General features: G+C 57.7%; 1 protein-coding gene across 1 annotated transcript in view; it reads right to left on the bottom strand.

Moving 5' to 3' along the window:
- Positions 1-25,763, bottom strand: part of UMODL1 (uromodulin like 1) — a 56,545-nt gene that overhangs the window by 13,208 nt on the left and 17,574 nt on the right. The window contains exons 8-18 of the mRNA XM_032392682.1: positions 19,676-19,930; positions 17,203-17,315; positions 15,532-15,751; positions 11,450-11,587; positions 10,721-10,964; positions 10,392-10,597; positions 9,016-9,273; positions 7,566-7,678; positions 4,902-5,115; positions 2,380-2,517; positions 584-921 (exon numbers count right to left, since the gene is read on the bottom strand). Coding sequence (XP_032248573.1) covers positions 584-921; positions 2,380-2,517; positions 4,902-5,115; positions 7,566-7,678; positions 9,016-9,273; positions 10,392-10,597; positions 10,721-10,964; positions 11,450-11,587; positions 15,532-15,751; positions 17,203-17,315; positions 19,676-19,930 — 2,237 coding nt within the window. The remainder of the gene's footprint in view (positions 1-583; positions 922-2,379; positions 2,518-4,901; positions 5,116-7,565; positions 7,679-9,015; positions 9,274-10,391; positions 10,598-10,720; positions 10,965-11,449; positions 11,588-15,531; positions 15,752-17,202; positions 17,316-19,675; positions 19,931-25,763) is intronic.

Raw genomic sequence — 25,763 nt, 5'->3', positions numbered from 1 at the left:
CTCCCTCTGTGTGGGCAGAGGGAGGACCCTGCACCTGTCAAGGACTCTGCAGTGAAGACAACTACTCGCAGGCCCACAATCCCTCTGGCCAGGTCCTCCTGATCACACCAACCCACTTGCCCAGCATGCACAAACATGCACACACTCACACATGTGCACATTCACACACACTCACCTACACACATGCACGTTCTCACACATGTGCACACCTGGACACTCACGTTAACACACTTCGCTTTCCTCCCTTTCTCCTCTCCCACTGGCTGTCCATCCTGCCTACGCTTCAGAATCACTGGAAGTATTCTTTAAATCCTGAGGCCGACCCCGGGCCCTTTGCACCAGAATCCCACAGGGCAGAGCTCAAAACTCTCTCCTGATTCCAGGGCACAATCTGGTCCCTGGTGAGAACTTGCCCTATCCTGTCCCCCTTTCTTGGGTCCCCCACTTAGAGTCAGAGACTGTGGGGTGCAGAGTCTTCCCTGGTCCCCTGGGACAGTTGTGGGCCCTCCCCATCTGGTGCTCCTGATGCTCGATGCACTACCCCCCGCCCCCGGGCACCCGAGCCTGGCTCCCCGGCCCTTACACTTTGCACGACGGTTCCGCACTCGGTCCACCCGGCCACCAGGAGCACGTGCGTGCTGTTGTGGTCGCTCACATTGCAGGATGGGTGTCCCAGGTACAGGGAAGACTCAGGGATGGATTCCTGCCGCAGGAAGCGCCTCTGGATGGTGATGGCCACCTTCTCAATCTCGCAGAGCACCCTGACCGCCTCGGTCAGTTTCAGCCGCAGGGGCGGGTCCTGGGGGCCCTGGCTGGTACCCGGCACAGAGGCAGCCCTCGTTCCTGCTGGGGTGGGGAGCTGCTCCGGGCCAGGGCCCAGAAAGGGGCCAGGAGCCTGGGTGGTGTTGCCAGGGAAGTTACCTGCAAGGCACAAGGAGATGAAACCCAAGAGTGGGTCTGTGTTTAGGGACTGCCACCTGAGCCTGGCCCGTGCGGCCCGCATAGGTGGGGGGGGCAGGGAGACGGGGGTGAGGTCAGACGGGAACAGCAGCACACACCTGGACTGCACATTCTGGCCAGAGTCACACCCCGGCACCTGTTGCGCGTTCCTGCCAGCCCTCCAGCGGGGCCTGGCTTGGCTTGCCGGGGGCTCCCATGGGCCAGGAGACCAAGGTGCCCTCTGCCCCACCCCCGGCCTCTCTCAGGCTGACGCCAGGTGTGGGCCGAGCCTGTGGACTTGCTGTGACAAGCCCTCTAATCTCTAAGGTGAGTTAATGATGTTTACTCTCAGGATCCTGAGTCCCTAGCTTCCTGCTTGCCCCAAAGCATGGTTTCAACCTCCACCGTAATGCAGAGACCCTATAAAGACCTGCAGGGTTCTCCGAGGGCTTCCTCCCTAGTCTGCACAAAGCAGACCCGGGACACGGCCCAGCCCGCCCCCTGGGCCCAGCTCTATCACCTGCCCCCCTGGCACCTGTCTTCTCTTCCCTCAAGGTGGGGCTCGCCCACTGCTTAGCTCCTTCATCTCCAAGAGGCAGTCCAAACCCCCGCTCGTGGTGTTCACTGCCTTCTCAGCTGGCCTCACCTACTTCTTGGCAGCTGGCTTCCCGCTCTCTCCCACCCATCTCCTGAAGGTGGCCACGTTTCAGCCAGCCCGAAATGCGCCTGGACCATGTGCACCATCAGGAGCTCTGTTCTCACTGCCGCATGGACCCAGCATCCCCTGCTCTGCTGCAGCTCCCTCTGCCTAGTGCTGTCCTAGCTGTCATTTAAGACCGTTCCAAGACACCTCTTCCAGGAAGCCCTCCCTGACCACACTCATGAGGCAGCAACAACTTAGTCCCTCTGAGCCCCCTGCTTCTACCTCAAGCAGAACACATTCCATATTCCCGGTGACAAGCGTTTACTTGTATAAACATCTGTCTCGCCTCACTTGACCACAGATCCCTGGATGGCAGGGGTCACCTCAGGGTCAGTGCTGAATCCACTGAGGCCCCATTTAATGGGAAAAGTCCTGGGTGGGTAGAAAGGGCCGAGCAGAAACATTTCCCGCGTGTTGCTTATCACACGGGCTGTAGGCTTTGGAGGTCATCTTCTAGAATCTGAGAGAACACGGCGGGCCTTACGTGTGTAGTTTCTCACCAGAGGCACTTGGAGATACAAGGTGCCTCCTAGGAGGTTGGGGACGCATGGGAGAGCGTGAAGGGACACATACGTGGGCATGTACACACATTCACGCACAGGCACACACGTTAGAAAACGAGTCAGGACATAGAAATATGCTGGCCTCGCTTGGAAAGGAAGCACTTTGCAAACGAACGTCCTTAAGAGAACAGATCACCCGACAGTATCTCGGAAAAGGGATTATGGGAGTCTCACTTTCACAGGGTCTTCCAGAATATTCCACAGGGAAGCGGGGGGCGCCGCCCGCGCAGCTGCAGGTGAAGGAGCCCAGAGTGTTGCGGCAGGACGCGCCCGGCTCACAGTCGTGCTCCTGGTTCTCACACTCGTCGTAATCTGCGCGACATCAGAAACAAGACAGGACATGGTCACGGGGTCACAGGGCCTGAGGGCGCTTCCGTGCTGCTATTCACACGGCCCCCCCCCCCCGAATCTCGGGCAGCGGAGTTGAAAATTATGGAGTGACCGCAAAGCTGGCCAGTCCAGGAGACAGGGAGGCACCTGCTTCTCGGCCAGTGTCTGGACCCCTCCGGGGGCCGCTGGGGAAGGAGGGTTCCTGGTCCCCGGGGGGCAGGGCAGGGCGCAGAGCAGCTCCTCAGGGGACGAGCAGGCCCGTAGCCCCAGCCCCTGGCCTCAGGCCTAGGTGTCCCCATAGCAAGCCCATCCCCGCAGAAGGCCCAATGCTCACTGCTTTCTTGGGTCTCTACGCTCAGCTACTCTTATTCACAGTGATACAGGTTTACTGCAGAAAATGGGTAAAAATCAGGCCAGCCTAGCAAACAGCACAATCCACACCTAAGGCCACCTCCCACAAAGAACAGAGTTTGCACAGTGACGATGTCCTTCTGGTCCTTTAAAACACAGATGGTGACACAGCTCGGGTCATGCTTTCCCCACACACGCAAGTCCTGCTTTCTTCCCTAACCCCTGTTTCAGGAGTATTTCCTGTCTCATCGAGCCTCACTTTTAATAATTGCATGGCAGTCCACGGCACGGATGGACCATGATTTACTTACTATCTCCCCTATTACAGGACTGCCGGCCGCTTGCAATCTTCTACTTTTAAAGTAACACTGAGGGTGGGTATCTTTGCCTATGAACTATGGTCCAAACTGAGGTCGATTTCTGTAGGCTGAAGTCCTGCGCGTGATGTTCCCAAACCAAAGTAGGTGGACATCTGTAAAGCTCTTGGTGAATATCGTCAAATTGATTTCCAGGAAGTGCGAGCAAATCCTGTTCCCACCGCGAGGCCCGCTTTGGCCCACTCCGGCCAGTGTTAGGTGTTTCTGGTTAAAACCCCACTGCTCCCAGATGGACATGAGTGGCCCATTTCAGTGGGAATGTCTGTGATTATTGCTCTTTGCTACTCATTGTGTCTCTTCCGTCCTGTGTTGTCTGTTCAGGTCTGGCGTGCACTTACCTTAGTCATAAAGATCAGTGCAGGCTCATAGTACCTTATTATCGACGTGTGGGCTCGCTCCCTCTATTTGGGATGTAATTCTTCATCAGGTTATTCAAACAGTTTTGGGGTGTTGCTTTCTTCAAAATGGTGCCTTTATTTTGTTTAATATAAAAGGCTGACGTTACAGAGTCAAATATTTCAGCCTTTGCCTCTGTGGGCTTGTTTGCCTTCTATTTTTAAACTTAGAAAACCCTTCTCATTCCAAAAACCAGAAAAATAACGTATATGGTCTCTGATGGTTTTTGTACACGTAACTCTAAGTTTTTTTTATCATTTATTTTCAAGTGTGATACGTGCTATGAACTGAATTGTGTCCCCAAAATGCATTCGTTGGGACACCTGGGTGGCTCAGTCGGTTAAGCGTCTGCCTTCGGCTCAGGTCATGATCCCAGGGTCCTGGGATCGAGCCCCGCATCGGGCTCCCTGCTCAGAGGGGAGCCTGCTTCTCCCTCTCCCGCTCCCCCTGCTTGCATGCTCTCTCTCTCTCTGCCAAATAAATAAAATCTCTTTAAAAAATGCGTACGTTGAAGCCCCAGCTGCTCATGTGACCATATTTGCAGATGGCGTGTTTAGGAGGTAATTAAGGCTGACTGAGCCCATAAAGGTGGGACTCGGACCCAACAGGGGTGGTGTCCTTAGAAGACAAGACACCAGAGCTCTGTGCGCACACAGGGGAAAGGCCAGAGCGAGAAGGCTCCGTCCACACGGCAGGGAGAGGACCCTGCCCCAGAAAACAAACCAGCCGGCCCCGGGATCATGGACGTCCAGCCTCCAGAGCTGAGAATGTACATTTATGTTGCTTAAGCTTCCCCGCTTGTGGTATTTGGTTACGACAGCTCGAGCTGACGAACACGACTTAAGGGAAGATGCTTTTCTTTTCCATTATTTTTACCAGGATCTCCCTGGAAACTGCCTGGGAGGAAGTGTGACTGCAGAGAGGGACAGGTGCATCCCCAGCCCAGTGACGTGGGTGGCAGAGGAGGCCCAGGGTGGGATGCGGCCCCCGGAAGGGGAGCAGCATCTCTGGGCATCTGAACAGCTTCGAGCCAAGGTGTTTCCAGCCCCTAAACCTTTAGAAACAACACAGTAGCGGTAAGAGAGCTGAGGGTCCTATCTGCTCCCCACTTTCACCTCCTGCAGGGAGACCCCTGAGAGGAGGTGCACAGGACGACATCTTCCAAATGAAGGCAGAAGCTGGGCTCTCTCTGCCTCTCTTCCAGAACACGGTGAGTCTCCGGGGGGCCCGGCCTCCACCTACCCTGTATGAAGGTATCCCCTCCGACCACCTCCAGCAGAGACGCGTTCTGAAAGGCCACGAGGAACGCGGCGGACACCTCACGGACATCCACGTCTGCGGTGATCAGCAGGTTAAACTCCACCACAACGCTGCCTTCGGCGATGCGGGTCACCTCCATCTGGACCCCACCGGTGTCCACGAGCCGGAGCACGGCGGCTGGCAAGGAAGCCCGCACCTTTAGAGAGACCACAGATGAAAAGAGCCACCCGCCAAGAGCAAGCCGGGCACCTGACCCAAGGGGCACCTCCTGGGAGTCTGGCCAGCAGCAAAACGGCCAAGACCAAGTTTAGTTCTGGGCCCCGGCCCGTGTGCCGTGTTCCAAGCCCAGCACAAGTGCCTGTGGGTCCTGAGGTCCCCGGAAGAGCCCCGTCCCCCAAGAGCACATCTGCTGGCCAGTGCGGGCAAGATGCAAGAGCCCTGTCCTGGGGGCACATCACCCGGGGGGGGCTCGGGACGGCATTTAGAATCTGCTACTCTCAGCACAGTGCCCTGGAGGGCGGGGGCTGGATGGGTGGTCGTGGGGCGGGGGGGGCACCTCTATCTCGCTGTGTGTTTTCTAAAACAATCCCTTTACTTCTGATCCTACAGAACAGCTCCCCTTCCCTCCTTCCCCCCTTCCCCGAAACTGTTCCCCTATGAGCCCTCCTGCCGGGACAGAAACCTCCTGCCTTGCTTTTCACTCTACCACCTTGGACAGAATCCTACCTCTCACCCTGTGGTACCCCTTCCTGGCCCCTTGTGGCCAAAATGCCCCGAGAGACACACGACTGTGTCGTGGCTTTAAATAGTCCACACAGCCCCAGTCTTCTATTGAAAAGTGCACCTCCAGGGTCTGGCTTCACAGAAAAACTTGTCCTCATCTGGACCCAGTGAGGGGTGGTGGCTCAAGCCCCAGGCTCATGGATTCACTTCTCAGCATTGAGACAGCCAACGTGAGCAAATCTGCTGTCACCCCACGGTCACCCGGCCACCATCACCATCACTGGATTAGCTGGCTCTTCTCTGTCTCTGTCTCTCTCTGTCTCTCTCTCTCTCTCTGTCTGTCCTTCTCTCTGTCTCTCTTTTTCTGTCTGGGACTTCCAGAGAGGGATCTGTCATAGGCTTGGATTAAAGTCACTTTGGGTTGCACTTCGAATTAGTCTCAAAGCAAAGTTCCAGACTCCTCACTTAAGTGACAAGGGACAAGGTGCCACATGAACCCACAACCTCCCAAAATGTGTCCAAAAGTCCTACATATGTGATAAGGTGCACAATTATTTGCTATCCTGAAATTCTAGACAAACCAACAGTAGTCCCCAGAAGTAGGCAAGCGAGGACATGGTTTGAAGAGGATTCATCTAGACATTTGAATGGAAATGGGGCACTGCATGTGACCCCCAGGGCTCTGTGGGCTGATGCTCAGTGCTATTGCTTAGTATTATGTGTGACCATCATGGAACCTAAAGAAGCCAGTGAATCGAACCATCAACAATGCTTGAATCCATGCACTGGGACAGGAGCTGGGCACCCAGAACAAATAAGGCAGAATCCCAGATCCCGAGGAGCCCCAGAGGGACACTTCCTGGAGGCAGCGCGACCCATTTCATCAGCTAGTAATGCCTTTAGGGTAGAACAGAATGCAGGTATCACGCTATGGTGTGAGCACGCTCCGCCTCGAGGTGGCGCTGCAAACCTTCTCTCCTGGTCTTAAACCCCAGAGTGAGGAGAAGCTAAAATGGACAAGATGTCCACGGTACAAACAAGACCACAAGATCATGACTAGTGCATCCTCTATGCGTCAAAGGGGAATCCGACCTCCAGCAACAAAGAACATGGAGGTTGCCTCCCGGACTGACCTGTAAAAGGACACCATCTCTGGGAGTGTGCGTGGGATGGCAGGGGAGGCACCAGAAAGATTAGGGACAATATCAGTGCTGTATTCAGGCTCTCCAGGAACCGCAAGCGCCCCCATGTACCCCAGTGAGTGAATGGATGCGCAAAATGTGGTCCGTCCATGCGGTGGACAGTTACCCAGCCGTAAAGTGCCATGAAGTCCCTGCCACACCCTGCACTGGCCCTGAAGCCCGTTCAGAGAAAGAAGCCAGACGCAGAAGGCCCCGTCTTACGTGATTCTGGGCACATGAGACGTGCAGGGCAGGCAGATCCACAGAGACAGAGAGCACAGTGGCGGTTGCCAGGGATGCCAGGGGCGGGGGGCGGGGGGAGAGTCACAGGAAATGGGCGCAGGGCTTGTTTTGGGGGTGATGGGAATGTTCTGGAATTAGTGGTGACAGTTGCACAATTTCACAAATAAAACCTCAACCACGACACCAAGCACTTTGAAAGTGTGAATTTTAGGATGTGTGAAATAGATGTCAATTTTTTAAAACGTTTCCTTCGTCAGGCTTTCTGCTCCACGGGGCCCCACCTCGATGAAGGAGTCTCGCTCAACAGCTAACAGCGTGAAGGAGGACCCAGCAGAGGACAGGGCGTGGCTCCCACCGGCTGATGTGTCTCGTGGGGGACCCAGGGACACCCAGCTCCCTCGGGACATGAGGGCTCCCGAGCGCCTGCTTGGCTGTGACTGGGATTCTGCCCGCCTCCCTCGGCACATCCCGAAAGGAAGGGGCGGTCTCCCCAACTCACCATCCTAAAGAATCGCTCCTGGAAGTCCCGATACTCCTTGGTGCTTGGGTTGCGGAAGGACTCCACGTAGCTGACGTCTGCTATTCTGACTTGGCCTCTGAGTTTCTGGGCCGCTGCAGGACAGAGAATAAACACGTCTGGAGCGGCAACGCGTTAGGTGATGGGAAAACCGTTAGGTCATGTATTCGGGAACACGTCTCCATATCGACTTTTTCGTGGTGGCCACAAAGAACATCACATCGAGGCTGATGGTGCCCGGCCCGCACAGACGCCGCCCGCCGACCCCCGAGGATGCCGTCACATGGCCTGTGCCCAGAGGGAGAACCCCTGGAGGCTGTGGAACAAGAACAGCCCGTCCGCTCACCTCCCCGCCCCTGTGTGGCTCTCTGTGCACACACGGCGTCTGGGTGATTCACCAGCAGGGACAACGTTGATAGTGAAAGGAACCACTATCCGTTAATTAAGCCAGGGCCACAGGTGCACCCCCGGCTGTCCTGGGCAGGTCGAGGCGTGGGGCAGCCTTGCCCCATCACTGCCAGAGTCTGCAGCCCACAGGAGGGTGCCCAGGGGTCCTGATGCTCTCCTCCCTCCCCCTAGAGCACTGTCTCTCTGTGGCTTGAGGGCAGTCCCTGCTCCGTTAGCATCTCTTCCCTCCGCGTGGGCCTTCTAGGAGGCCGTGGTACAAGAATGTGCTCCAGGAACATTGCCCGTCCTCGCACTCCATCTGCCCTCTGACTTCCCAGTTCACAGCTAATCAGTACTTCAAGGGACACAGACAGAAGCTGTACGCTCGTCTTACTGGCACCCCCAAGGGCTGTGCACCCCACCTTAGAGAACCTTGCCGTCAGCCCTGAGACAGCTGCCCAAGATCTGAGGACCCATCTGCAACATCAGCCAGCCCCTGGCCGTTCGAGCAAGTTAGACATTCAGGAGAACATCTGGATGACAGGTGCAAAGGAGGAGAAACAAGGGATTTATCCGAACACAGAACGATCACAACTGATAGCTGAGCCGTCCGACTGTCTGGCTTCCCACTGTCTACCTGTCCTTCCTAGAAGCCAAGTCCAGGTCCGCTGAGAGCGGGAACAATCAGAGGGCTTGCAGAACGCTCAGTACGCCAGCACCACGCGTGTTTTCCGGCGACGTACCAGCGAGGACACGGGGCAGCAGGCGGCGGCCACCCCTGCGGGCAGAGTCCTGAGCGCTTTGCGCCCCCGCGTTGCCCACGGTCTGCCCCTCGCCCTTCCCTGAAACTCGCTGCCTCCTGGCTGCTCTTCACGAGCCAGCCCGGGTGAGCGGAGCCAGCATTCCTAGGTCGGTAAGAGGCCAGAAACCCAGCCGCTCACAGAGGAATCCAGCTCTTTTGAACCTGAACGTGCTGAAAATCATTCTCATACTTGCTCCCTCCCTTTAAGAACAAGCGGCAACAAGCGTTTCTGAAACCTATTACCTGTCCTCACTTTCAGGCGGGCCCTGGCACTTCCTTTCCCACAGGCTTCGGCCGCTATCTCGACCAGGTGCAGGACGCCAGGCTCCAGTCCCGACAGCGTCAGGCTCGCGTCCCGGGTCTCCAGGTGCACCGCGGGGCTCCGCATAGGGAGCACGGTGAGCTGGAAGGTGGGGTGCAGGGCGAGATCCGCCGCCCACGCCACGTGGAAGCTGGTGCTGGTCACATTGGAGATGGTGACCCTTTTGATGGGGACGGGAACTGGGAAATGCATAGAAACACCGAGAAGATTGAAATCAATCTGATGTTTCAAGGAGAGAGGACCGGAGAAGCCTCGCCAAATGCTAAATCAAATACACTGCTCGGGGACACGAGAGGGCATCCAGAGACGCCAGCCAGGGACGTCCTTCGAAGTCCCCTGCTGCTAACCGTGCGTGTGGTGCAGGCTCCCCGGATGGCCCTCCTGAGCCCCTTCTGATTTGGGTTCCTCTCTGCCACTGGGGTCCCTGGTCTTCCCCAAAGCAAACCTCCTGAGCAGATTCTGGGCGGCTCTTCCAGAGGGGGTACACCTCCACCCCTGAGCAGACTCATAGAGGGGTCAGCAGAGGGGGCCCCGGCTGGCCATGGAGCCACTCCTGCAGGGTGATCCAGGGGTGCTCGACAGCCCTGGCTTACCGGGGCATAAAGTCTCGTCTTGGAACCCGCACCGCTCAGCAGAGGGCATGCGCTGCTGGACCTACGTCTCGTTAGCTACGTGAGTTCTGTTTGGTTCTGTTGGTTCTATTTGGATGCGACCCCGGGTCGGGCTGGCGCAGTGAGCTCAGAGATGCCAGTGTGGCCTCCCCTGTGGGAGCTTTCCCATGCAGGGCTGTCCCCCACAGCGCTGCCCCGCGACCTTGGCGATGGCTAAGCCCTCTGTGTGGTGTCAGTGCAAATCCCGGGGGTCAACCCAGTGGGGGGCCTGCCCCGGGCTCGAGGGGCCTGCGCTGCTGGGGAGGCGTGCAAATGTCGGGGTGTCCAACACTTCTGGGGGATGTCCTGCAGTGCTTAATGGGATACATGCACCCCACAGGCTCTCCTGAGGCCCGACTTCCTGCTCCTGCTATGGGCGACCAGAAGGCTTGGGGACAGGGAGGAGAGCACTGCAGCACGCTCGGGGACCAGGTTCCCGTCCTAACAAGACAGAAGCCACCGCCAGGGACGGGGCTACGCTGTACCCTGCCTGGCCCAGCCGTACAATGAACAATGCACCTGACTCTTCTCAAAGGTCTTGGACTCAGTGACTGTGTGAGGCTTTGCCAACCGGGACTCAACTGTTCCCCGGTGTGCTGGGGCCTCAGGGCACACATCCCCTAGGACACGCCACCCGAGGCACTCACCACAGGCCGGAAGCTTCAGAGACTCGGGGGTGGGGGCTGAGGGCAGGTCTGGGGAGCTGGATGGCCCAGGGTCCAAATGCTCTGGTCCCGTGCGGTCCAGAAGTGCTGGTGGTGTATTCCAAGTGGGGAGACTGGCTTGCCACTCGATGTGGTCTGTGGGGCCCTCGGTAGGAGTGGGCCAGAAGGACGGTTCCGTGGTGGAGTTTCTTGATAACCATCCAGTGGTGTCCAGCAAGCCCTTCGTGGTCCCAGGAGGGGAGCTAGGGGTTGTCCCGGGAGCCCTGCTGGCCGTCCACTGGCTGGTCACCGAGCCTGGAGCCGTGCTGGGCATCTCCTTCCCCACACCTTGCCCTGTGCTGTTTCTGTCCTGCTTGACCACGCCGCTGCCCCCTCTCCTGGGTGGGGGTCCTGGGGTCTGGGCCTGGCCTGCTGCAGGGGTGCCCCAGGGGTACCCAGGGCTGGGCCACAAGGCGGGAGTCTCCCGGCCAAGGGCTGTTGTTTCTGTGCCGAGCTCTGGGGCTGTTACACCTGTTGCCGGAGCCAGGACACCTCCCGTGGGGTTCACCACGTCACCTGCTGAGACACACATCCACTCTCAGAGGGGACATCTGGTCCACAAACCCTAAGCAAAACCCACCTGTTGCCACCCACGGGCAAGAGCCCCCCAGGCAGGCCCCAAATAGGGACATAGTCTGTCTCATTGGAGATCATGGGATTATGAATGTTTAGTGGGGCCCATGTCCACAGCCCCCCACGTGCTCTCAGAGAGGGAGGCAGGGCCTCTCCACTTGATAAATGAGAGCTCTCAGATGTGCCCGGGTGGAGCGCCACCCAGGATGCCGCTGAGCCAGGACGTAAGTGCAGGCCTCCGTTCTTGCAGGCCTCAGGTGGATCCATCAGGCCCTTGCGGAAATGGGGCAATTTCTCTAGATCTGGGCTCAGTGCTGAGCACCGTCACCGGCCTGCTGGGCATTACATGCATAAGGAAAGCATGCAGGACAGTGGCCTGTGGATAGGAGAAAGGATATGGGATATCAGGTCCCGGGATGGGGGCGCACCCTCGCAGGCCCGGCCCGCACGGGACGGGTTGGCGTCCCTGGCCGTCCAGCACCGACAGGTGTAGGAGCCCTCGAGGTTGATGCACTGGGCAGCGGGGGAGCAGTCATGCTGCAGGCTGTCTGCACACTCGTCCCAGTCTGCGGGCGGGAGGAGAGAAACAGGACAGAGACAGTGAGAAACGGCCAGAGGCTACTCGGAAACAGAACAGCAACGGAGCAGAGTTCTTCCCAAGCATCTCTGCAGCAGACAGTCGGAGGGATGAAGCTGGGAGTCAGTGGGGTCTGGCGGCCCCAGGGGGGAGGCCCCGCACAGAGCCCCCCCCCAGAAGCCTGCCCCTGACCCAAGACAGCACATCTGCCTGTGCCGACCTTCACTGCCGGCCGGCTGATCTGGGGGCAAACATTAGGGAATGTCGGTTCCTTCTGGAGCAATTAGCACCCACTGGGATGAATATATTCCTCTCTCGTTTATTCTTTGTTCCCAGACCCCCCAAAATGGGATGCTTTCCCTTCTCTCTGATGTGCCAATATCCCCTAACATTTAGCACTTCAACGAAGAAAAGTAACCAGGCCCGGAGGAGTCTGGTTAAGTATAAATGGCCCTCCTCCCCGGTCTGGGAAACTAAGAATCCCAAAGACCCCACGTCACTGGGAACCCTTCTGAGCTGAGCAAGGAAGAGCGTTAGGTGAGTGAGTCAACCCCCCCCGGGGCCCCAGTGCTGGCTCACGCACCACGCCCACCACAGCCCGGGAATTTCCAACCAGCGGCAGCCAGGACTAGCATCAGCCAAACCCTGAAACTAGGTTCACGGGGAACCCCATTCCCTTCCTTCTCCGGCGCTCTCCAATCCCCTCTCCCGGTCCCCCAGGTGACTGCCACCCCCACTCTCGTAAGGAAACACCTGATGGTCTCTTGCATTTTGACACGTGACTGATGACGAAGTGCTACGTGTAATACGTGTGATAAACCTTAAGGAATAAATATCTCCAGCTGTATTCCAGGCTAGGAGGAGCGGGGGCGGGGGGCGTGGTTTTCCCACCCCCCAGAATCATCCTTCAGATCATCCAGGGGAGCGGGCTGGGCTGGGCTGGGCTGGGCGGCCCGTGCGTGCCCAGGCCGGTCACAACACCCTTCTGCACCAGCTTCCCCAGAGCTGTAGGAAGAAGAGCCCGATCCGTGCTCGGCGCGCCAGAGGAGCCCGGACTCGGCCCGGATTGAAGTCAAGACAGGGCACGAGTTCAGTTTTGTGCAGAGAAAACTCTGCAGCCATGTGCTCTACGCTCCTGTTGTGGTTTTCAGTTTTGCTTCACGTGATCTTCACAGACGCTCACGGAAATAGCTCCCTGAGACCAGCAGGCTCATCAGCTGATGCAACGCTTACCCCTCCACGCCCCACCCCCCCACCCCCCGCCCGGGGCTCCTTCACACACAGGGCCCTGGTGGCCCGGTCCCCTGGTCTTCCCGGAGCCCTGCCCCACCTCCAGCCTGCAGGCAGCTCGAGTTTTGGGGATGGAGCCCAGGCTGGCCGGGCAGCAGGGCCCCGAGGAGAGCGGAGCTCCCACCACTGAGCACCGGGTGGCTATTTTTAGGCGTGGTGATTCACCGAGCCTTAGCTCCCCCGGCACCCAGCTGGCAAGCAAGCCCAGAGTCAGGCACGGACAGCTTCACTGGGGGTTGCATGAGCAGGCCAGGTGGTTCTGGGTCTGGAGTTCAGAGGGAGGAAACAGGTCTGCGGTGAGAGCTGCCAGGTGGCCTCGGCACCTTCTGGACCTGCCAGCCGAGGATACAGGCAGGGGCCCCGGGCGTGGGGCGGCGCTCTGCCCCTTCCAGCCGGGCCGCCGGGGCGAGGGTGAGCAGGCCCCTGGAGGGCGCGGCTCGTAGGGCGTGCCCCTCGCTGAGGGTGCTGCTCAGTGAGGGGCACGCCCTCCTGGAGGAAGACCAAGGACACGTGGCCACCCAGTGATGCCCCCCCAACAGATGGGCCTCAGGGAGAAGCTGAGGTCATGACGACGTGACCCCCCACGCTGTAAGACATGTTGACTCATGGCAGGCGAGAGCCCCCGAATCACCCAGGAATGCTCGAGGCCGCCAACAATAGCATTTCTGTGTGAGCCACAGAGGAGGGGAGCTCTCTGGGCTGTGGTTTGTTGGCCTTCTGCGGAATGGCTTTGCTTGTGCTTCTCTGGTTTCCCGCCCGTGGGGCTGGGGCGCTCCTGGGGAGGGCTCAGGCCTGGGCTGCCTGCCCGAGTGGGGGCTGTGGCCGGGGGCGGGGGGCGCTGCCTGCAGGCTAAGTTGACAGCAGCCAGCAGTCACTGGGTCAGAAGAGCCTGCACGGGGCCCGGCGCCCCCCACCCCAGGCGCTGGGCAGAAGAGGGGTCCCGGCCCCGGGGGGCCTCCCACAGCCGCCCCTCAGCAAACAGCCCGCCGTCGGGCAGGGAGCCTGCAGGGCGAGAGCCGGGGGGGCTCATAACTGTGGAGGGGCTTCTGGAACCTCACGGGGACACATAACGGGACCTGCTAACAGCCCTAGAACGTTAGCGATGCAGACCCTCTTCTTCCTGTGCATTACTTCTCGGAGGCCCCCTTCAGATCCTCACAAGCTTCCAGGCTGGGGGGAAGCCATGGGGCTCCTTCCCACACTTCTAGAGGCCGAAGTCCAGAGTCAAGGTGTGGCAGGGCCTCGCTCCCTCTGGGGCTCTGGGGGAGCGTCCTCCCGGCCCCTTGCAGCTTCTGGGGCTCCTGGTGTGCCTGGGCTTGTGGCCTCCAGCCTCTACCTCTGCCTCCATGTGGCCTTCTCCTATATGTCTGGGTCTCTCCTCCTCTGTGTCTCCTAATTTAGGGCCCTCCCCTGATCCGGGACGATCTCAGATCCTTACCTTAATTTTATCTGCAAAGACCCTTCCTCCAAACAAGTCTGAAGTTCTAGGTGGACATTTCTTTTGGGGGCCACCACTCAACACACTGGCAAAGATCTGGAGTAACTTAATGCCCGGTGCACAGGGACAGGGCTGGGAAGTAGCACGTAAGGGGTGGCTGGGTCACCTGAAGATTGCTCGGATCTGGTCTCAGGTGGGTCCTGGGGGTGCCCGCTGAGGACCCACCCACATGGCACCCTGTGCCTCCCTGCACTTAGCCCCTGAGCCCAGGTAAGCAGGCCTCCCAGGTGCAGGGGACCACTGCCATCTCCATCCCTGAGGGTGAGTGACAGAGCAATGCCCAGGCTAAGCAGGCAGGGGTTTTCCAGGTGTGACTCCAGATGTGACCGTCCCACGGCCTTCCCTGCATCCTTGGGGGCGGGGGGGTTGGAACAGCAAGCCAGAACATGACCAAGCTCAAAGGAGGTGACAGCCCACTCTCGGACACCCGTTCCCCAGACGGAGCTCCGGGCAGGCCTGCTGACGTGGAGGCTGCAGGTGCTCTCGCTGCGTGGAACTTCATCCCCGGATTTGAGTGGCAAAACCTTTCTTATGCATCAGCAAGTCTCTCTGTCTCTCTGTCCCTATCTCTCTGACTCTCTGCCTCTGTCTCTATCTCTGTCTCTCCCTATGTCTCTATCTCTGTTTCTGTATCTCTATGTCTCTGTTTCTCTCTTCTCTACCTCTATTTCTGACTGTGTCTCTCTCCTCCCCGTCTCCACCCCACCCTCCTCTCTCTCTCTCTCTCTGTCTCCAGGTCTCTCCCCCTCCCCTGATCTGTGACTTCCTGCCTCAAGGCAACATCAAGTAAAATTACATAACGTTTGAGCCAAAGAACTAGACGCCCGCACTAGCAGGTGGCGCGGCGGCAGTGCTGGGCCCTGACGCAGAGTCAGCCCCCAGGGCCCGTCCCCTCCAGGGTCCTCCAGCCCCACCCCACCTTGCATTCTGGGCCACCTACGGAAGCGAGCTCCCCAGGCTCTGGGGTCCCTCTCCCACCCGGAGCAGGGAGGTGCGGGATGCGGGTGGGCTTCCAGATCCCAAGCAGGAACACAGAATAAGGCTACGAATTTCATGTACTTGATCGCTCTTTCACAGTAAAGTGACCGTGGACCTGAACTAACGCGGCTGGCCGGCGGCAGGCTTGGGTGTGGAGGGGAACCGACCTCGCACGCGTGTCTCCCGCGGGTCGATCTGGAACAGCGTGCTGGCCAGCAGAGGTGGGAGCATGGGGGCCAGCGTGGAGATTCCCACTGGGAACTCAGGGTCCTGCACCGTCAGCCTGAGCGTCACCAGCACGCTTCCGGCCCGGAGAGAGACGATCCGCATCCTCAGCTTCCCTCTCTTGTACAGGTCAGACACCGCGGGCGGGAAGGAGTTTGCAACCTAGCCGAGGAGAGACAGCAGCCACTCAGAGCAGATGCTCCCATCAGCGTCTTCAAAACCGGGAAGCGGGGCCCGTGTGACGGACGGATAGTGCACAGGATCTGTCCCCTTCACGACCAGGAGGAGGTGCCCAGCAGCCAGCCTCTCGGGGCAAGCAGAGACACCCGGCTCCCCGCACCCCAGTCGGGCTCCCCAGGGACAGCCGAGCTGGGCCTGTCGGTCTTTGTGAGAATCCACGGTAAGCTACCATTGGGCTCCCCATCACGGAGCCGGAGACGCACAATCCACTCTGCGTACCCTGAAAATCCGTGTGCAGGTAACGTGTGTGTGAGACAGACAGACCGTGAGGGGCTATTTGGAGCTGCCCCCCTTCCTGGCTGCGTCCCCGGGGAAACACCGGGGCGAGCCGGTGCTCAGGGCCAGCATGCCGAGCGAGGGAGACCAGCCTCGCCCCGCCCCACCGCCACACCATGCCTGCACGAGCACGAGAATCACCAGGCAGGTGAATGAGGAGAGACACCCTCCTTCCGCCTGTCCCACGTCTGCGCATCTTGCAAGCAGAAGCGCTAACTGCCCCTTGGCTCCAAAGTCTCTTTCCAAGACGTTTGTGGGGTGAACGACCTCAGGAGAGAGACAGCGGCCCCTCCAGAGCAAAGGGCAGACTGTTCATGTCTGCTGCCCTAAAGACAGTGTCTCTTTCTGGAGCCACGTTCAGGCAGATTTGCTTCCGGCCCTTTACAAGATTCTGTGTCCCTCAGCTCGGGGCTCCTCGGCTGTGACGCAGACCGCTGTGTGCACCCCCCAGCCTCCCCCCGGTCCCTCCACGTCACCCCCGTGGGACTTGCGGCCCAGAGGGAACTGACAGCAGCGTGATGGTCCTGCCGACCGCTCTGCCATGGCGGATCAAGTCCTCGGTCTCTGACCCCAGGACCCCAAGTCCTCCACCAGCACCAGCCGACAGGAACACGCTTACTTACCAGTTGGCAGGAAGGATAAAATCTTAGACCATTCATGGTTCTCGACGGTTTAGCAAGTCCCTTTGCTCTCTAATTGGCCTGTCACCCAAAGGTCCTCCCAGGCTGCGTGCTTCTGTCCCCTGCTAGCCTCGGGGAGGGACGGATGCCATGATCCCAGGTAAATGCCACCCCAGCAAAGCTACCCCAAAGCAGGGAGGTAGATAGATGCCCAGGGCCCCAAATGGAAGGTTCCACAGAAAACACGGCTGCACCATCAAGAGCCCATTTGAACCAGAGCATGGTTTTCAAAGACAGTTGGCCCCAAATCTAGATGCAGTGCCCCGTAAGGGGGCACGCTTGGGTGATCAGTGCGGGGTCTGGGCTGGGGGGCACAGTCACAGAGAAGGGGCCCGGCGCCGGGGCTGGTGCGTGCATGCGCGCAGGTCTCTCACTCGGACGCCCCCACGGGACAACGTGTCTGCGCTCTGGCTTTACCTCTCCGAGCAGCTGTCGAGAAAAGTCCCGGTACTCGGGGCCGCTGTGGTTGAGCAGCTCTTCTGTCGCATTGCGGTTCAGGACCCTGATGGTGACTTCAAATTCGCGGGCGTCTGCAACCGCAATAACACACATTAGCCAAAATCGGTGATGCACAGTCACACGCTTTGCTGTCCCTGTTCCCCAGAAAGTCTCTTCTTCTGGAGGGACGTTTGTTAGGTCCTCCGTGACAGACGGAGGCAGGAGTCTGGGATGGGGAGCCGCGCTGGGGGACGTGGAGGGAAGGAGTCCCCTGACACACACACACTTCTAAGCCAGAGCGGGGGGGGGGGGGGGGGCGGGGGGGGGGCCCCCCCCCCCCGGGCCCCCGGCGCGGGGGGGGGGGGGGGGGGGGGGGGGGACACGAGCAGCTGTCCCACACCAGCGGGAACCCGGACTCGGCCGCCACACGTGGGGTCTGAAGGCCCCTCCCACCACGCCTCACCCCGCATGGCTCCTGCCTTCCCGCCCTGTTCACCCTCCTCGGGCCCCATGCAGGCCCCCACACTCAGTGACCAATGCGCCCCATTCACCCAGACCCTCCAGCTCTACGCACCGGAAGTCCCGCCCGGAGGGCCTACTCTGTCCCTGCAAACCAGTCGGGGCCCCACCCTGCGCGGGAGGCACCCTTCGCTTGGACGTAAGCAAAGCTGGACAAGTACGATGAGACAGGAGGACACAGGTCCCTTTCAGTGCCGAGAGTGCAGCCCACATGCACGGCACGTCCCGCTGCGTGTCTGCTTCCCTGATGACCTAACAGCCGCTCCCCTCCCCGGTGAGCAAGCCTGGGCAGGACGCACGGTCTACCACCGCTGTGTGCACGCACCACAATGGGCCACAGGAATGTCAGCAGGGTGAATACTGTGTGTTTCTAGATCAGGGCCCCTCCGGACCTCTGCCATCCTCAGGGCAGCAAGAGTCCTGTGACGGCAGCCTCGCCCCTGCCCACGACAGGAGCCTCCCGGAAGGTCAGTGTCCACCTGTGCCCGGGAAATCCGGATTCTCCGTGAGGCTCCGTACCCGCTGCAGCCATCGTGCCCACCGTCTCCCGAGTGGCCGGCTCCTAACACGGCCAAATTAATTAGATGGAGGATCAAGCTCCTTAAAAGAGCAGTGTGCACACAAACGGCGTTTTTACGATACGAAGAAGGAAAAGAAAACCAAGGCTGTGGAAAGAAGGCTGGCAACTCTGGAGTCTTCTGGAACTTTCCCAGGGGCACATAAGTTCCCAGGGCACTTCTGGTCTGAGAGGAGTTGGGGAGGGAGCGGGGGGTGGGGGAGAGACAGCAGGAAGCAGGGGGTGGGGAGCACTGGGGTGGGCCCTCACTCCCGGGATGACCTAGGAAACAGAGTGCTCCCTCCACTTACTCCCCACAGTACTTGGAAAATAGAATGAGCAGATGAGGCGCTGCCTGCTCCGAAATCGAAAACCTCATACGCCAAGGTTTGCATGTTTCATGGCTGGGGCTGGTGGGGGACCCTCTGGGGGCCCATTCTATGAGCTCTGACAATTTAGCAAGGGCCAGCCCCAAATCAGCTCACAAAGGGTGTAGGGCCATGTCCTCAAAGGCCTGCTCATTCCATCCCTCGCTCATTCGCTGCTACGGTCATTGGCACTAATCTCTACATGAGACAGACCCCACAGGGTCTCACAGTGATTTCTGGGCTCTGTCCCCAGACCAGCATGTCTGGGAGCTCCACGGTCCCCAGCCAGCGGCCAGCCTAGGGCACAGCTCCCGCCCCCCAGTGCCAGACCCGACCAAGGCCTCTCCCACCCAGGGGGGCCGGGGCCAGGCGGAGGGGAGATGGAGTCATGGGGTGGGGCCAGCTCAGCCACCCGCAGAGCCCCGTGGGCCACACCAGCCTCCCTCTCCGGAATGCAATCCCTAGGTCACACCTATAATGCGTTTGTTTTGGTGAAAGAAATCTGCTTCATGGACCATTTGGTGGGCACTGCATTAGCTTGTCAAGTGCATCACATGGGAAATGAAGCAGGTCCATGAGGATTTCACATGATGCTCAGCTCGGGTTTGGGGACTCAGCCCTGTGAATTCGGTGTCACGAAAGCTCTTTCAGTGCATGAAAATCGCTGCCATTTTTGCTTTATTCCACTTTTTTCTCTGTGCTCTCTGACTGCTAAATCTTTCTAACCAGAAGATGGGCTCCCCGCATCACCTCAGGTGTGAGAGTTGAGCCCCCCTAGACAGGACGAGATGTAGGGGCACGAGGGGAGCCGTGGAGACCGCAGACAGCCACCATGGCCCTGCTCCAAGGACGCGGAGCCCCCAGCCCCGCCAGGAAGGGTGGCGCCAGGCCAGCGACTGTCCCTGCCCTGAGAATAGGGTGAAGGAGGATGTGAATCTCGGGGCCAATAGAACAAAGGTGGGACCACAGACTCACAGGTAACAAGCGGAGCACGTGCGAGTGTGCTTACCTGTTCTGACAGTCAGCGTGGCAGTGACGTTGGCCCCGCACGCCTGGTAGCTGGTCTTCACTGCATACAGCTCTCCGGCCTCCAGCCCCGCCACCTGCAGGGTCCTCCCCGCGGTCCTGGCGCTCTGGAGGAGCTCCCCCCCCTTGTAAACCCGCACGAGGAACGTGCGGTGCCGGGTAGAATTTAAATTCCAAGACACCCAAAAGCTGCTGCTGGTGACATTGAGGGTCACGTAGTCCCGGATGGGAGGGCAGTCTGTGAAGCACAGAACAAGTGAGATCAGCAAATCAAAGCAAAATTCATCACTGGGAAACGTCAGACTAAGATAAAAACACTTCTGCATAGCAAGGGAGACCATCCACGAGATGAAAAGACAGGCTACAGAATGGGAGACAATACTCACAAATCATTTATCTGATAAGGGGCTGATATACAAGATGTGTAAAGAACTCCTACAACTCAATAGCAAAAACAAAACAAAACAAAAAAAACCCCACACAATCCAATTAAAATATGGGCAAAGGATCCGAACAGACTTTTCTCAGAAGACGACAACTGGATGGCCAACAGACACACGGAAAGGGGCTCACTGTCACTGGTCATCAAGGAAATGCAGATCAAAACCACCATGAGATACCACCTCACACCTGTCCCAACGGCTAAAATCAAAACCACAAGAGATAAGACGCTGGCGGGATGTGGACAGAGGGAAACCCTCCTGCACCGTTGGTGGGAATGCGGTGCAGCCACTCTGGAAACAGTGCGGAGGCTCCTCAAAACATTCAAAATAGCATGACCCCAGGATCCAGCGATCCCACTGCCGGGTGCCTAGCCACAGGGATGGAGACCACCTGCATGGCGTGGCTTCTCCCGGCCCCCCAAGAGACACCTGCCGCCGCCCCTATCTGGGCCCAGGGACACCGGCTCTGGACTTCTGCCCCCCGGGGACACCCCAGAGCTGTGACGGGGTCGGGTGCTGTGGTTCTCAGCATCTGGTCTCTGCTGTTTTGTCACTGCTGTCCAGGAACTGAGTTCTTCTTCCGCTAGCTTTCAAGGCCGCGACTGGCAGGACCGTGACGCGTGTTGGAAGATCTTTACGGCGCTGCCCACCAGCCACCTTCTAACATTCGAAGGCTGATGCCACCTCTGTGACCCAGAGGAAACCATCCTTCGACCCCTTCCCTCCGTCTTCCCTCTGACATGGATTTTCGTCCTTCGGTCGCAGGACACCTTCTCGTTGCCCACTAGCTTTCCGACGTTCCTCTTAAAATGTGGCCCCAGAAAATAATGCTCAATTCTTGACCCTGCGTGATCCGAGGGCACTGCTACCTGAGGTCTCCCCCGTCCTGAGCTGTGAGCCAGACCTGGGACCTGACGTTTGTCTGTCTTGGTGACGCACATCACTCTCCCTGTGTCCACGGGTCTGGGCCCTCATTTCTTCCGGGCACCCCTGACCCATCTCTGGAGCTAATGGGGATCCTGCATTCCCCGGGATCTCCCAGGTCAGGCTCTGTTCCTCTTCTCCCTCGGGCCCATCAGCTTGACACCCGAAGCTTGTAAAGGTGGAAATGCTGAGAATTCAAGCCAAGGTTCTGAGCATCACGTTGTCAGAAGCCTGACTGCCAGAGAGGAGCATTGGCATGGGTGAACCGAATGGCTGCTTCTCGCCAGCCCCGGCTGCCTCTCCCTCCGGCAGCCCTGTCCTCGCCAAGCCCCAGGTTCAGGAGAACGTTTCTTCATGGAGCTGAGTAGCCATGCGGTTCCAGCTGGGAAGGAGACCTTGTCGGAGGGAGTGAGGGTGACCTTTAATACAGTTCCACCTGATCCTAAAAACAGACCGCGTTCTTGGACTAGCTGGCAGGAGCCCTGAGGTATTTCTGATGGCTTTGGTTTTGGGCAAGAATCCAGCTGCCCTGCATGTCATTAATTGGATGACTAATTTCACAAGAAAAGCAGCTGAAACTTGTGCTGTATTTTCCACGGGTTTGTACCTCTAAACGCTTCCAGCAGATTGCTCATTTATATTAGCCTCTAAATGGAAAACATATGCTGTTCCCCTTAGCAATTGGGATTCGCTCTGACATTCTGATCTGGAAACGGCATTTGTCTTTTCTGCCTATTAGCAGTGAGGTCGGGGGGTGCAGCTTTTCCTAGTGATGTTTCGCCCTCGAGCGGCCCTTTATCTTGAAGGAAACTTGCAACTCAGGACGTGGAGTAGCGTGGCACAGTGTGGCTGGCAACACTCCTAACCATAACTGGAGTCTAATATTATATCAGATGGCTAGCCAGAGCATTTTCAGTCACTGTATTCCAACCTTCTGTGCTTGCTGACGGGTCAGGACTCTCCCCCGGAGGCCATAGTACAGGAGAGGTCGGATGGTCTGTGGGAGGTTCTGTGCAAAGCTTTGCGGGCACATTTGTGCATATGGAGGGTGGTGCTGTCTAGTCAGAATCCAAAGTCATGAAGCACCGCAGAGGAGTGTTTTGTTGCCAGAAGTGAGGCTGGCAGGTGAATTTCTTTAACATCCAGGGACCCTAGGAATAGCCACCACTCCAACATGCCTTTTCATTCACTGACAATAAATATTGGTTGAGTGCCTACCGTTTGCGAAGTACAGAGACTCACTGGCAGTGACCAGGAGACAAGCCTCCTCACTCCATGGAGCTTCCTCTGCTGTGAGATGGAATATTCCAGTAAGAGAGGACTGACCCTGGACACCTCCCGCTCCTTGGGTGGTGCTGGGGACCAGCCCGCTTCCCAGCATCAGCTCACGGCCTCCGCCCCTCACCCACAGCAGAGCAGGAAGACCCAGTGAATAAGAACCTTAAATCATCACCCCAGTCAGGCTCTGCGTCAGCGAAGAAAAAGCCCCACAGCTCTAGAGTGCTGGTCAGCTCCTGGCCCTACACACGGACTTGGGGAGGAAGGGGCATGGCCACTGGGCCACCGGCGCTCTATCACGGCTGTCCCCGCAGGATGCACCGTGGCGGCTCTGGATCAGAAGCAGATAACCCAGAATCAGAGCAATGCCCTCCAGTCAGAGCGTACTCGGAAAGGTGGCCTCGGGTGATGGACAGGGACAGGGTTGTCTGTTAGAACCGGCTTTGGGACTTTGTACCAATGGTTACCTTCCTTTACCTGGCCTTTCTCTTCTGAAAAATGAGCACAATATGGGCAGGTGCCTCCTGGGGGTGCTCTAAGGGTTAAATGAGGTGAGACCATAGATCGCTTACCACGGGGAGAGTTAAGTGCTAACTAAGCAGCTCTTGGCTGTGAGATTGTTATGAACAAAGGGAGGGTCCTCACTGATCTGTCCCTTTGAAGGGAATATGAATTAAATGACTAATTCAAACTCAGTGATAACAATATGCTCCATAACCACTTCACAATGTTAATGAAAGTTCTAGTTTTCATGGCAGAATGTTGGAAGCAAGCTAAATGTGCCCGCCCCCTTTGAGGAAAAGAGCAAAGAGCATCATATCATTGCTGTAGAAGATGATTACAGTGGTTCCCCTTATCCGTAGGGGATGCCTCTCAAGGTGGCAGGTGCCTGAGCCACGGACAGCCCCACACCCATTTATATACTGGGTGCTTTCCTATATACATTCCTATGATCAAATTCAACTTATAAACCAGGCACAGTAAGAGATTAGCAACAGTAACGAATAATAAAAGGACAATTCTAACAATATACTGTAATGACAGTTAGGGGAATGTGGTCTCTCTCTCTCTCTCAAAATACCTTACTGACCTGCGCTCACCCTTCTTGTGATGACAAAATGCCCGTGTGAGGACGTGAAGTGAGGAGAGTCACGTAGATGTTGTGACCCAGGGTTAGGCTACTGTTGACCTTCAGACCATATGTCAGAAGGAGGATCGTCTGCTTTGGGGCCTCGGTGGACCGCAGATAAGTGACCCCATGGAAAGCGAAACTGCATTTAAGGGATACCGCTCTATTACTCAACCATTGAAAATCCTACTGATGAAGATGAGTTGGCTTCCCGGGAAACTTTTTATGACATAATGGTGAGTGAAGAAAGCAGGACACAAAATTGTATCCATAGCAGGATTTCAATAGCATAAAAAACCAGGCAGGGAACAGCGGGAAATGAAAACAGTCTGCTGGGGCCACCAAGACAGACCTTTACCTCCTCTGTTGGTACAGATTGTTAAAGTAATAAACCAGGTTCTGGAACGACCACGTTTGCACGGCCACAGGGAGGGGCTGTCTCTGCATCTAGGCTGTGCCGTCGGAGAGAAGGTGCCCGGGGCATCGCAAGGTGCAACCCTGACCTGCAGCCTCCTGTCCTGCTAGCCCTGCCCGTAGTTCGTGCCCCGCTGTCCTGGGGAGGCCTGTCCCCACCGCGCCCACTGTCCCATCGCCAGCCGGGTACCCTGCCCCAACTCCGTGAGAGCGGGATCAGCTGCTGCACATAAGAGGAAAGCCCACAGCACAGGGCTCCACCCCCCAGGCGTACCCCTCACGTGGAGAACATCCGTGGCAGCTCAGGCCCAGGCTCCTTCTCTGTCTTCACTCCTCCATCGCTAGGGTCTAACCTCAAGGTCACCATGTGGCTCGGATGGCGAGCAGGGCCTTGACCATCATGGTGCCGTGCCCACCCTGGTCTCAGCGGGGCCAGTACCCTTACGCAGTCTTCCGAACTCCTGTGGAGACTTCCACTCTATCTCACTGGCTAAGGTGAGTCACGTGGCCACCCCACCTGCAAAGGAGATAGAGAACTGTCTTTGCAGCAGGGCACATCTCACATAAAACTCCCAGTTCCATCACTAAGGAAGAAGAGGTGGGATTCGGGGTCTGCCACGACCCCTCTGGTCTGTTCACCACCCAGCAGCAGAGCACCCCAGCCCACAGGTGCGCCAGGTCATCCCGTCTGCCTCTGGGCGCCCTCCAGAGTCCCATCTAACTCAGAGGACAGTCCCACAAAAGTCCTGCTTACTCTTCTCCTGCCACTAAGGCAGCAGGAACAGGGACAACCCGTATCGTGGAAGAACAGGACACCACCTAGGGCGTATGAGGGAGCCTTGCCAAGAAAAGGTCAAATCTGAATCTGAATCTAAGGGTGCCTCTGTATTAGGGGTTCTTTTTTCCTAATTTATTTAAATTCAATTAGCCAATATATAGGACATCATTAGTTTCAGAGGTAGAGGTCAGTGATTCATCAGTGGCCCGTAACACACAGCGTTCATCACATCACATGCCCTCCTTAACCCCAGTTAGGGGTTCTTTTTTTTTTTTAATTGTTTATCTATTTATGTGACAGAGAGAGACACAGTGAGAGAGGGAACACAAGCAGGGGGAGAGGGAGAGGGAGAAGCAGGGTCCCCGCTGAGCAGGGAGACCGATGCAGGGCTCGATCCCAGGACCCTGGGATCATGACCTGAGCTGAAGGCAGATGCTTAACAACTGAGCCACCCAGGCGCCCCCCAGTTAGGGGTTCTTAACCTGGATGGGGATCATAGACAGGCGTCAGGGGTCCAAAAAGGTAGATGAGAAAACGGATCTTTATTTTTACTCGCATCTGACTAGAATGTAGCTTTTCCTTCGGTCGTGACTTTGGTGCCTGCAGAAACCACAGAAGTCTCGTACCACAGGACGGTGTGGCCTCTCCGAGCATCATCCGGGCTCATCACTCCCACGGCCGAACTGCATGATTTAACCAATGCACGGAGCTGTGCATAGCTTACAACTCAGTTTGGGCTCTCCCAGAAGCAGGCGCTGAGACAAGGATTCTCAAGCTGGTACTTCTGGGAAATTTGGGCAGTAAAGGGGGGACACAGGGAAAGGAAGGTGACAGGGAAGGGTCTTCCATGAAGATGGTGCCAGAGTAGGCAACTGGACCTGGTTGCCAGGAATCTCTGGGACATGTTGCCCCATGCATGCCGCCTTCCCTGAAGGTTTCCAGTGGGGAGACATAGTGGCCAAGTTCTGCAACCGTCAGTTGACCAAAGGGATGAAAGGGGACAGCGTGGCTTTGGGCAGCTGAGTCACCACTTGGGGTCATGAGATTTTGATAACTGTGTCTCAGTACGGTCGGTCTGCTCTGTCATCCCATATACTTGATGCAC

Source organism: Phoca vitulina, unplaced genomic scaffold, assembly GCF_004348235.1.
Source record: "Phoca vitulina isolate PV1807 unplaced genomic scaffold, GSC_HSeal_1.0 scaffold68, whole genome shotgun sequence".
In the NCBI taxonomy this organism is placed as follows: Eukaryota; Metazoa; Chordata; class Mammalia; order Carnivora; family Phocidae; genus Phoca; species Phoca vitulina.
Note: the sequence above shows the minus strand (reverse complement) of the source record. Positions and strands in the feature narration are given on the sequence as shown.